Source organism: Haplochromis burtoni, unplaced genomic scaffold (assembly GCF_018398535.1).
Source record: "Haplochromis burtoni strain Fernald_Lab_line unplaced genomic scaffold, NCSU_Asbu1 Contig_453, whole genome shotgun sequence".
In the NCBI taxonomy this organism is placed as follows: Eukaryota; Metazoa; Chordata; class Actinopteri; order Cichliformes; family Cichlidae; genus Haplochromis; species Haplochromis burtoni.
The window spans coordinates 381,776-395,080 of record NW_024582814.1 but is presented as its reverse complement, the minus strand read 5'-3'; the positions used below and the strand labels follow the sequence as shown (position 1 = coordinate 395,080).

The window sequence follows — 13,305 nt, the reverse complement described above, 5'->3', positions numbered from 1 at the left end:
TCACGGCAGACAGCCGCCCCTCCCTGAGGGTGGTTCTCCATGAGCCTTCTTCCTGTTAAAAGCCACCAAAGTTCTTCTAGAAACAAGTCATGCTCCTTTTTATAATGCCAGAATAAATGGAAATCTGATTCATCTTCTACCTGACAGAACCTATATAATGCACATAATCCTATAACAGATGTATTTCCTTATCCTTTTATTAGTCCTCCGTGCTTATCACTGATGCAATGCACAACAACAGAATTCTTACATATATTTCTATTCAGGATTCTCAGGCATTCAGGAGTGCCACGTCTCCTCCCTGTTTTCTGTTTCTGCCACCCAAGCTACATAAGTGTCCTTTCAGATACTCTGGGGACCTGCTGCTATTGATGTTATAGCACTATAGCAGTATACTGAGTTCGGTCAGAGACATTTACACAAGGAAATGACATTCACTGCAGATGATTAAACTGTTAGAGCAATGAGATTCTGTTAAGGAACACATATGGATCATAACATGACTGGACATAAGGAGTCAGCTGGAAAAGGAAGTGATTAGTTCTAATGGTTTACTGACACACTCTCTCTCTGTCTCCATCTCTGTAGGAGTGTTGACAGGAAGTGTGCGCATGTGTGTTTGCTGACATCGTGAGCAATCATGTTCCGGAACAGCCTGAAGATGCTACTGGGCGGCAAAGGTCGCAAGAACAATACCAGTGGTCAGTAAATTCATATTATATGTGTTTTTCACCCGTCGTTTTGTGCTCCGACCAGAAGCTGTGCCTCTAGTCTGTGTGTTTCAATGAAGCCATGTCATGGATGTGTAAATAGATAGATATGTTAATGCTATATTACACAAAATATTTTCATCTAATATTGTTGTAAAACACGCAGATCATGGGTGGCTGTTTGTTTGGGCACATACAGATGAGTTCTTCTTATGTACACCACTGTTTCATGCAGCAGTGTCTCTCTGTGGCTCTTTGTCACTTTTCCAATAGGTAACACGGACTCAGAGGCATCAGAAGTCAGGATGATCGAAGGATTCACTCGTTCACTCCCCTCCTCTCCTCTCCTTAACCTTCGCCTGGGCAAGAGACCTGGTAGGACTGTCTATTTATCTCAGTGCGTGCTCAATGAAAGGTTTCTCCCACTGAAAACGTTACGTCCAGACGAACAGAATCAACCTTTTGGGGCTGTCTGTGTAGCTCAGTATGTTGGTCGATCACTCATGTTTAGTATTTGATTGTGTGACGTTTATGTGGTCTTATAAAAACAACAAGTAGTGCTGGAAATATGTGTGCAAATATTAGTCACAGTATCTGTGTATATATTTCTGCATCTTATAAATAGAACGTAATTGTAATTATTTGTTGACATTTTTATTTGCATTTAAAACGGCTGATAAAAAATATTTTTGTTGATATTGCATAGGACTCAGAAATAACTACCAGTAGTGATGGCTACTGTGATATTTTAAAACCAAAACTTGAAATTGTCTTTAAATATAATATATAAACTGTACTGCACTCCTTCCTTGATTTTCTTTGTTCCTGTGGCTTCTTCTCCCCGTAGATGCACTGATCCAATTCCTTTCCTGTTCTGATCCAATGTACATACCTTGATTTTATTTTACCTTACTAATGTGATACTCGTGTTAACCATCTGAGGTCTAAATAATGCTGGGAGTTAACCCTAACCTGTACATTTTGACCTGGAAGCACAGTTTTTGAAAAGAACAGAAACATCATGTTCTGAAAGCACAGGATTAGGGCAAACTCATCAATGATAACGACTTAGACCAAAAAGGGTTAATACCTGCAGTGTTTCATTCATTAGTAACCAAGTGTCCACTGTCAGAGCCACAGCCCTGGTTCTTTTTAATGGACAAGACCTACTTTTTTATGTTGTAACCCAATGAAAATATGAACACACTGGTAGGATATACAAATATTTATAAATCTGCCCTTAAATCTTACATCAGAGCTGTACTTCCTGAACATGTTTATGATGTTATCAGTATCAGCGTCACTGAGTGATAGTCGAAGGACTTGGAAAGAAAAGCAGCTGGACTTCTTTAAAAAGTTGTGCCAATTGATCTCAATGGGTGACATGATTGGTGAGGGAAGGTCTCACAACGGTTTCACTCGAAACCTCTGCTGATAATGACCCATACCCTTTTTCACACCTTGGCTTACATCATAGGCGTCAAACTCCAGGCCTCGAGGGCCGGTGTCCTGCAGGTCTTAGATGTGCCCTTGATCCAACACAGCTGATTTAAATGGCTAAACATGTCTTGAAGTTCTCCAGAGGCCTGGTAATGAACTAATCATTTGATTCAGGTGTGTTGACCCAGCTTGAGATCTAGTCGCTTTTCTTTTTTTCAAGCTCCATCCATGACCTGGATGACTGAACCTGCACAGACACACTGAGTGATAGGTATGCTTACATTCACAGGTGCACTAGAAGCAAGAATAACTACCAGACAATTCTGCATGCCTTTAGTTGTTTAAAATAACAAAAATGCCAACAAATAGTCTCAATTCATACCTCATAATGCCACTCACTCCATGATATTGTAGATTTCAGATACTAACTCACCAGGCTAACGCTAAATGCCATCTTATCCCCCAGCTTGTGTTAGCTTGTTTAACTGCTACAGTGCTGCTGGTGCCACCACTTAGTACAGGACGAAGCTGTAAGTCTTGGGGGATTGTTGTATTTGTGAACCACACACAGGGAAAATACTTCAAACAATCTTAACTCACATTATACTAGATTACTTCATCGTTTTGTAGCTAGTAGTTAATGTTTGCTAACTTCAGTTAGCTTAGCCTTTGCTTTTCCCGTTGCTGTAAAGTGAGCCTATATAAAAAATAACCAACCAAAACACTATGTCAGCTCTTTCTCACTAGTATTTTAGTAGTTCATTTTTACTTACCATCAACTTCTAGAAGTCCATACCTGGAGTAATGTTTATAAGGCAAAACTAAAATAGTTTCTAGAGGGTGAAGCTCAACTCCTCCGAAGAAAAAGTCCTTCAAGAATAAATGAAAGGTACAAGACTAAAATACATTTGTTTGAGAAATGTAATAAACATGTTGGATATACATGTATACATATGAAATGCATCCTTGCAAATTCAAGAAACCTGCACGTTGTTGTGAAGCGTCGACTCACGTTTATCATGTGAGTACACTTATACAGTAGAAACCCACAAATGTTTGCCAAAGGAGGAGAAGGAGGACAACCAGTTAGTGTAACATATTGTCAGGATTTCAGGAAAGTCCGTATGGCTGTTAATGCAAAGTTAAATCATAACCCTCCAGCTGCACACAGACAATGGCAGTAAGCTGGGGAATCCTTCTGGAACAGTCTGAGCTGATAAGCTCTGTCATTAAGCGAACGTTTCAATGAAGATGAAACATTGTCAACTGACAACATATTCATTTCTGTCTGTGTCATTTCATCAGTTGATCTTTGCAAATGCTTTGCTGCTTAAAACGTCATGTTTGGTGTGAAACATGCTGAAACAACAGGATTCAAGCTGCTGGGAGGGTCTGTGTCCTCTTCTGTGTGCATAATGAATCTATATCATAAGAAATCTATACGCGCAATTTATGCAAATCTTCTTGTAACCATGGTGACACAGGCCTGTTCCTCATTAAGGCACTCGAAGGCAGTTAAAACTGCAGACTGTTTGTGTCATCTGCGCACTATGTGTTTTCTTCCTCCCTCAGACACACAAACACACACACACACACAGAGCTGTGACCTGTTACACAGCGTATGGTAGCAGATGGGGGTGGGTTGGCCTTTGACCCTGTATTTGATCGTCCCACTGTGCCTGAGTGAGAGAGAAAACACTGAAATATTACACCCAGCCCCCTGCCAAGCTCTCCAATCCTCTCCTCACCTAAACTCTTCTCCCGCTGCTCCTCTTCCTCCTCCTCGGGGCTGATTTGACACACTTGTCTTAAACATTACCATGTGGAGTTTATCTCTCTGCCCTTTATAAAGTACGGCACTAAAGAAGGGAGACTTCTTTAGTTATTGCACAACGTCTACACACACAAACACAGACAATCTCAGATTTGGCTTATTTCTCTTAACCCTTTTTTTTTCTTCCCATTGTGTTTTTCCCCCTGTGCTTATACTCTTTTTCACCACCCCGGCATATCCCTGTCCTTTGTTTTGTCCTGCTCCTTTCCGTGACTTCTACACATCATTAGCTGCTGACATGGATCCACAGTTTGATCCTGGGAAGAGACACAAATACCTTTGAGGTTGTGTCAGGAACAAGCAACACAGAGAGTTGTTGCCTGTACTGATCTCAGATAGAGGCAGTGTGCAAAGTATGTTGTGGTATGTAGCTTGGGCTATAGCAGTAATTAAGTGTAAGCTAGCTTTTTAATAACTAAAAGTAATTTAATTGGAAATTAAGTTGTTGCTTTGTACAAAACATTTTTTATTGTGCCAGATATTTAGTTTTTTAGTAATTTAATAATAAATAAATTATATGTCCTCAATCCAGAAAAAGGAGCTAATGCCTGCTTAAGATTTCAACTCACAGTTATGCTTTTTTTAAGCCACAGATGAACTTTTTGTCAACATTAGTCTAAGGAGTTTGGAAAGAAAGCGTCTGGACTCCTTTAAGTTGCTTGAAGATGTTTCACCTTTCATCTGAGAAGCTTCTTTAGTTCTAGGGTCAAATGGTGGAGAGTCCTAGATTTAAGCCGATTTAAGCAGATTTTTGTCAACAGTGAAATCTTTTGGCCACTAGCGTTTAGCAGCTTTCATTTTAAGAGCAGTGAATGGATAGTTCTTGCTAAAATACAATTTGGGACTTGTATTTTGCTTAGTAAACACTATAATCTGATGAATTATTATAATAATATAATAATTCCCCAAAAATAAAGCCTTTGCAGTTGAATTTAGTCATTAAAAAGAAAAAACACAAGCTAACTCTAGCTCAAGATTGACTAGAGCTTATCATATCTGAGTTTAACTGCAAGGTTAGCTTTTAGCTTATTTTCAGTTTACAATATTTGATAAACTTTCTTTGAATAACATGTTTAAACCTCCCGTAATTAACTATGTACGTGCTGTGTAAATAAGCTGCAAAGACATTATTAACATATAATCAGATTTTATGCTGGCATTTTACACTAATTAGCAAAAATTTACTAATAAGTCCAACAGTGTAAAAGATGGACGTAGTTCGGGGTCAGAAAAGTTCATTCAAAACTGAAGTTGCTTAAATCTGAATTCTTTTTAATGAACACGGGGGGATCCTTCAACCTGAAAACACTTTGTGTTGGATACAATTCTATCTGTGTCTGGTAGACTCTTTATTAATGAGTTTATAGACTCAGAAAGGAGGATTGTTTAGCATATTGTCATTTGCTAATAAGGTTGGGCGATTGGATGAACATATCGACTATTGACGATAGGCCGAGCCTTTCGCCGATCGTTTACACAAGAGCGGTGTATTTATTTATTTGCCCACGAGTAAGTTTGCTAATATTGTTTATTGAAGCTAAGAGAAGCGGTCAACCAAAAAAATAATAGCGCTGTTTTAATGGCACACTCTTCCAGCTGTGAACAAATGCACATTCCTCAGAGTGCGCAAAATGCAGCGACTCCTTTACTCAAACTCAGAAAGAACGAAAGGCAGCGGCCTGTGTTCAGAAAAAACACAAAAACATTTTATTTGAATAAAGAAACAACAACAATGGTGGGGAGGGAAACAACGAGAAACTGCATCTTTTTTCTACTATAACCGTGTTTACAGGCTGTTCCAGTGTTTGTCTTACACACTCGACCAAACTACAAATACAAATTAAACAAAAAGTAATTTAAAACTCAAAATGTCTCTTCCAGCCAGCACAAAAAAAAAATCTCAGACGTAATGTTAAGTCTTTTGTATGATTTGGCGAATCTCAAACAAAGAAATAAATGAATGAATAATCCAAAAAGTAGCTATATTTATACTGAAACAAACAAGAAAAGAAGGTAAAATATTCCCTCAACAAACAAAACGTATAAATTCTAAACACGAAAATCAGTCCATTCGTGATTACATGGCTCCGCCCATCAAAATGTCTGTGCCTGCGCGAATATATCGCCTGTCATCGGTTGTTGGACTGACAACATATCGCCCAAGCTTATTTGCGAATGACTATTCAATCAGAGGAGGTTATTGTTTCACAGTCAGCTCCACTTTTCTATTATCACATCTGGCTTTCAAAGAGATGCTCATGGTAAAAATGTTTGACTCGAGCCTTTATAGCAGGACCTCACAGTCCAGTGGGTGACATCACAGAGGCTTTAAACTGTGGCTTTACAAAAGGTTCTTACTCTGTATGTTTTTAGAAAACTAAATAAAAAAATAAATAGTGTAATAAAGTTCTAAGATGAGTGGATAATGCTTTAGATACATTATCTCTAGTAGTTTCATTTTTCTGTACATCTATATGTTACCTATAAGGTATTAATGTAACCTGTTAAATGTTTTAGGTTTAACAGGTTAAACCTATTAAACCTAAAACTACTTCTAGGTGGACAACAAAAGGTCAAAGGTAAAAGTTGGAGACATTATAGAATCATAAACCAGCTTTTTGTGTTTTTTCTTCGTTCTTCCACAAATTTCAGCCTAAATCTTTCCTTCAAGTCTTAAATTTAAACCCGTTTTTTCTGCACTCTTTCATAAAATCACATTTTAAATAATATTTAACTAGTTTTTTTTTTAGTTCATATACATTTTCCACATTTCTTGGTCTAAAGTGGATTACAGTCTTCCATGTTCACTGTGATTTGTGGTCGCACTCTCCTCTGTTCTTGGAAAGAGTTTCACTTTAATTGCAGCATTTCTTTGCTCTGCTGCTTTTCAGAAATTGTTCTGTCTCTGCGCGTTTTTTCTTCTTTTAGAAGAGACAAGGCTGAACTGTTTTTCTAAACTTTCCTCGTGCTTCTCGACATGTAACAGATTACGCTCTCGGTTCAGCTCCTCCTGCAGGCTTTCTGTTTCTCGCCTGTGTGAGGTTTTTTTTCTTTTTGGGGGTTGGAGGAGGGGAGGTTTTAATTTGCGGTGCAGTCGGACGAGGGAGGTCGTCTTTCAGACCAGATATGGAGGCTCTGCTGGTGGAGAAAGAGGCTTTGCACACTTAGAAGTGTTCTTTTTTGTGTGTTCTGACCTAAGAGCGTACCGTATGTGAGAGGATTGTTGTGGGCTTTTTTGCTTGTTTTTGCACTGGATGCTTTAGTTGTTACTCTGTTTTCTGGGACTCTACCTGTGAATGAGAAAGGCTTTCATTTTTCTGGCTACAAAGGACAATAACCAGTGGAAATGCATTTCCCAGGTTTGTGTGAGTTGCAGTCAACTTTAGAGCACTTCTCATGTATGCAGATTGCTGTTTCACCTCTGAAGAGTAACAAAGAAGTTCATCTGTTACCACTGGATTTGCATGTTTTATTGTCCCGCAGTCACTCAGCCTGAAAAGTCGGAGCACCTCTGGTGTGTTTTTTTTTCTTTTTCCGGAGAGTCTCTTCCTCTTCTTATCACTTCACTTCTACCTCCTTCATCTTTTTCTCCCCCTCTCCTTTGTGTACTCTGGAGAAGGAGGAGCTCGATACCAAAGTGAAGAAGACGGGATCATGATGTCATCACATTTTCACCAACAAAACTTAATGGAGAGGGAGAAGAGCACAACTTCAGCTGACTTAGTTTACTCTGCCCCCTACATGGAAGTACTGTGAACCAATCAGAGTCCTGCTGACAGCTAGCCATGGACTGCACGGCGGCTATTTTGAAAGCATGCGCCCGCTCCAGAGCCAAGTGGTGTTGCCACGGGCGCTCCAGTGTCCGTCACCCGTGGGGGCCGGCGAATGGCTGCGGTTGTGGTCGAGGTGTGTTTGCGGGGGGCTTCGTCAACCACACCTCGTCCCTCCTGCGGCGCTTGCTGTTGCACGTTTGCTGTTGTCACTCTCACGAGGAGAGTTCGCAGTTGTGTCGCGATTGGGGGGATTGTCCGATCCAAGGAGTGGAGAGAGATCGAAGAGGAAGGAGACAGGAGGAAGGTGAGAGTGATGGATCTCTCTATGGCCAGAAATTCTTGTTTTATCAGTCAAATACCATATTTTTTTAATTTACTCTAATCTGTTATCTCTAATTGTGTTTGATTTTTTTCAGATTTTGTACAAATAGTATGCGAAAATATCTTTTTTCCCTTTAAATTTAGCTAAAAAAAAAGTGGATTCTACATTTCCCCCCAAAAATGAGTCGAGCTGCTCAAGCTGGCAAAAACCTGGTGATGCCATTTAATGTCTGATTAGTATGTTGTTCCAAGCGTGTAAGCAAATGAATCTAAAAAAGTTTGTTTTTTATGAGCAGAAAGGTTAGAAAAAAACTCGCCTGTAAACATGTTTACCTGTGCTATGATTTTACAGTCAGCCCCAAGTGGCTGTTTGAAGAACTGCAGTTTTGTTATTTTTTCAGCTATGCAGGTGTCCACAAGGCTCACATGTCTTTCTTGCCAGAGCAGGAAAGTTTGTCCTTTTAGTTAAGGAACGTGATTATCTGCATTTTTGACAAAGTATTACATCGCTATATATCGATATGTGGTGACTCCTCCTCTTCAGCAGCTTGTGTCCTAGCCTCAGGTTGTTCACTGTTGGTTTTGTGTACTCCAGCGTATACACTCAGCTGCTGCTTTCATTTCTCTTTTGTATTTTTACTTTGTAAGAGGTTTTTTTTCTGAAATAAGGGAGAGAAACTTGTGTCTTATGTCTTCGCAAAGAACTAAAGCAAGATCATATTGGTTTCCAAACAGATGTTACAATGTAGAAATGAGTTAAGTTATATACTAATGGCCTTTAGAAAATCCAAGGTACTTACTGTGACACTGAATGATGTTGTTAAAATGAAGTCAGGACCTCTCACAAGGCTGTTTGGTTAAGTAATGTTAGCTGATGTAGTCACAGCTAACTCCTTAGACTGAGTTTGCCCTCAGGACTTTGTGTCAGGCTCTCTGTGAGGTGGTTAATAGTCTTGTTCACAGCCTCGTTACCTCCCACATTGACTATTGTAATTCTCTCTTACATCGTCTCCCCTAAAAATCCCTCCATAGGCTTCAACTGGTTCAAAACTCATGCATTATTACCAGAACCACCTCCTACCAGCACATCACCCCCGATCTTCAGGAGCTTCACTGGCTCCTTGTGAAATTCAAGAGAGTGTGCAAAGTTCTTCTGCTCACCTTCAAGGCCCTTCATAACCTTGCTCTTCCTTACCTTTCTGACCTGTTAAGCACTACTTCTTCTGCTCGCTCACTTCAATCTTGTTCTATCCAGCTCGCTGTGGCTTCTGTCCGCCTCACCACCATGGGAAGCAGAGCTTTCAGCTGCTCTGCTCTCAGGCTGTGGAACTTTCTACCCCCAAATATAGGAAACACTGGTTCTCTCCCCCAGTTTAAATCCCAACTCAAAACCCATCTGTTCAAATCTGCATATTCACTGTGAACTAATTTTTTGTTTATCTTGTGCCTTTTTTATTGTTCTTTGTTGTCATTGTTCTATTGTGTGTTTTATTCTATTGGTAAGTGTCCTTAGGTGTCTTCAAAGGCCCTTTTAAATAAAATTTCTTATCATTATTATTATTATTATTATTCAGAGAGTTCACAGGGTCTATTTTAGCCACCATACTTTCCCAAAAATATAACCAGCTTGTTCTGTTGCTTTCACTTACAGTGGGGCAAAAAAGTATTTAGTCAGCCACCGATTGTGCAAGTTCCCCCACTTAAAATGATGACAGAGGTCAGTAATTTGCACCAGAGGTACACTTCAACTGTGAGAGACAGAATGTGAAAAAAAAATCCATGAATCCACATGGTAGGATTTGTAAAGAATTTATTCGTAAATCAGGGTGGAAAATAAGTATTTGGTCACCTCAAACAAGGAAAATCTCTGGCTCTCACAGACCTGTAACGTCTTCTGTAAGAAGCTTTTCTGTCCCCCACTCGTTACCTGTATGAATGGCACCTGTTTGAACTCATCATCTGTATAAAAGACACCTGTCCACAGCCTCAAACAGTCAGACTCCAAACTCCGCCATGGCCAAGACCAAAGAGCTTTCGAAGGACACCAGGAAAAGTATTGTAGACCTGCACCAGACTGGGAAGAGTGAATCTACAATAGGCAAGCAGCTTGGTGTGAAAAAATCAACTGTGGGAGCAATCATCAGAAAATGGAAGACATACAAGACCACTGATAATCTCCCTCGATCTGGGGCTCCACGCAAGATCTCATCCCGTGGGGTCAAAATGATCATGAGAACGGTGAGCAAAGATCCCAGAACCACACGGGGGGACCTGGTGAATGACCTGCAGAGAGCTGGGACCAAAGTAACAAAGGTCACCATCAGTAACACACTACAACGGCAGGGAATCAAATCCCGCAGTGCCAGACGTGTTCCGCTGCTGAAGCCAGTGCATGTCCAGGCCCGTCTGAAGTTTGCCAGAGAGCACATGGATGATACAGCAGAGGATTGGGAGAATGTCATGTGGTCAGATGAAACCAAAGTAGAACTTTTTGGTATAAACTCAACTGTCGTGTTTGGAGGAAGAAGAATACTGAGTTGCATCCCAAGAACACCATACCTACTGTGAAGCATGGGGGTGGAAACATCATGCTATGGGGCTGTTTTTCTGCCAAGGGGACAGGACGACTGATCCGTGTTAAGGACAGAATGAATGGGGCCATGTATCGTGAGATTTTGAGCCAAAACCTCCTTCCATCAGTGAGAACTTTGAAGATGAAACGAGGCTGGGTCTTCCAACATGACAATGATCCAAAACACACCGCCCGGGCAACAAAGGAGTGGCTCCGTAAGAAGCATTTGAAAGTCCTGGAGTGGCCTAGCCAGTCTCCAGACCTCAACCCCATAGAAAATCTGTGGCGGGAGTTGAAAGTCCGTGTTGCTCGGCGACAGCCCCAAAACATCACTGCTCTCGAGAAGATCTGCATGGAGGAATGGGCCAAAATACCAGCTACTGTGTGTGCAAACCTGGTAAAGACCTATAGTAAACGTTTGACCTCTGTTATTGCCAACAAAGGTTATGTTACAAAGTATTGAGTTGTATTTTTGTTATTGACCAAATACTTATTTTCCACCCTGATTTACGAATAAATTCTTTACAAATCCTACCATGTGGATTCATGGATTTTTCTTTCACATTCTGTCTCTCACAGTTGAAGTGTACCTCTGGTGCAAATTACTGACCTCTGTCATCATTTTAGGTGGGGGAACTTGCACAATCGGTGGCTGACTAAATACTTTTTTGCCCCACTGTATCTAAACCATAACTGAAAACAGAAAATAACATCAAAGAAAGGACGTCTTTCTTCATTTAAAAATGCATTATGTGACCAAAATGATCTGACCAATCAGATCTCAAGTATGTGGACTGCATTTGCACCTTTACCTGTATCCAGTCACTTGTGCTTAGATCAGCTAAAACGCACGCTAATCCCAGTTTACAAAGCTCTGAGTTTCTAATTTATCTAAACGTCCTTGCCCCAGGATTATGCTCTTGATGCTGTTCATCATTTTATTCACTGAATGTTACAGGAAGTCAGAGGTGCAGTTAACAAGCAGAATCATAGTGACACTTTCAGACTGCTCCAGAACTTCAGAAATGATTGCATCATTTTACTGACAGAAACATGTTAGTGTTTCTATATCAGGATTCTGTTATAGCAGAAAGTCCTTCTGGTTCAGGAAGAAAGGAAGTAAAGAGAGTACATGAGGGAAAAAGAAAGAAATCAGGGATGGAAGAGATAAAAGAAATAAGAAAGAAAAGAAAAAACGGAGGAAGGAAAAACAAAAGAAAGATGGGACCAGAGAAAACACAAAGGGTGCAAAGAAAGTCGGAAGAGATAAAGGAACAAAAGAAGGAAGACTAATGAGGGAAAGTAAGGAAAGAAACTGGAGGAGAGATGAAAAACAAATGGTTAGAAGAAGAGAGAAACTATGACAGAAAGAAAAGCTGAACGTAAGAATGGAAAGGAGGAAAGAAAAAAGAAGAAATACACAAAGAAAGAAGAGAAGAAGGGACGGCAAAGGGAGAGGAAGGCTCCTAAGGAAGGGAGGAAAGACAGGAGAAGCAATCAGAAGCTGAACTAGTTAAGAAAGCAGAAATGGAAATGTCTGCGCGCTCTGTATCTGATCTTTCCATTTTATTTTTCTTCTGCTAAAAACGACTCACACACCCTGTCATTGACTGACCACACACACGCATGTATGTGCACACGTACACACACACACGTGCTTTGTGTTGGATGGCTTTTTTTTGGTGTGTGTGTGTGTGTGTGTCTGATTCTTCACCAGCAGTCAGCAGTTTAAAGCTGTAATTACAGAGAGAGAGAAACAGAGTCGGAGCTTTCGTGCTGCGGCTTACATTCTTGTCTTGGTGTGTGTGTGTGTGTGTGTGTGTGTGTGTGTGTGTGTGTGTGTGTGTGTGTGTGTGTGTGTGTGTGTGTGTGTGTGTGTGTACGTACGTGTGCAGTGCTCTTGGCATATTTAGGTCATGATAGTGAATACATTAATAGCAACATCAATCACTGTTTTGCATGTGCTTGGAGTGAGTTGCAGCGTGTGTGAGATTCTCTGAATTGTTCTATTTTCATAATTTCTTCTGATTGGATGGACTTATAACAGTGTCTACTCTTGAACCCAGCACATCAAATTGGGACTTTTTAGCAGGTTGCCAGTGGATGTCTGTAGAAAACTGTGATTGAGGCAGCTTTATGCTGAGCATATGCAGACCCCAGCCCAGCAGCCAGACACTGAACTTCAACAGATAACAATCTGATGAGCAGTCAGGCTACAGCCTGCATTTCTATCTGTTCATGTTTTAAAGTCTCTTTGTGCTGGTTTTCATCTTTGCTTTGTGTTCTTACCTACGTACTTAGAGAAAGATTTGTGTTGGTGTGTGGGGCTGTAGCCTGTGGGTTTATATTGTTAAATGGTAATCATGAGACAGTGTGTTTCAGGTCATTTTATGGAGAAACATGAAATTAATGTAACGTGTGCTGGATTAGAAAAGTGTTCTGTGTAATACAGAACACTTTTTTTTGAGTAATGACTCCAACCCAGATGGCAAGAAAGAGGGGACATACCTCCAACATGCAAAAAAATGTAATCACCCAGCATGCAATTCATTTGAACAAATGTAATGTGTTTGATAAGCTGCTTGGCGATGGCGGTGACTCTCAAAGTGACGCCATTGAGAATCAATAAGGAATGGATTCGATAAGTGATGGAAG

The 13,305-nt window shown here is 40.4% G+C and overlaps 1 protein-coding gene across 3 annotated transcripts in view; it reads left to right on the top strand.

The window, feature by feature from the left end:
* The window catches only part of tanc2a (tetratricopeptide repeat, ankyrin repeat and coiled-coil containing 2a), a 67,757-nt gene that overhangs the window by 34,750 nt on the left and 19,702 nt on the right, over positions 1–13,305 (top strand). For 2 of the 3 annotated variants that reach the window (XM_042213555.1, XM_042213554.1), the window contains exon 1: positions 2,332–8,061. In XM_042213555.1, the coding sequence (XP_042069489.1) occupies positions 7,770–8,061 (292 nt within the window). In that variant the 5' untranslated portion in view covers positions 2,332–7,769. Of the gene's footprint in view, positions 1–588; positions 702–983; positions 1,086–2,331; positions 8,062–13,305 lie in introns of those variants that run through there. The other variant, XM_005945975.2, reaches the window with a different exon arrangement.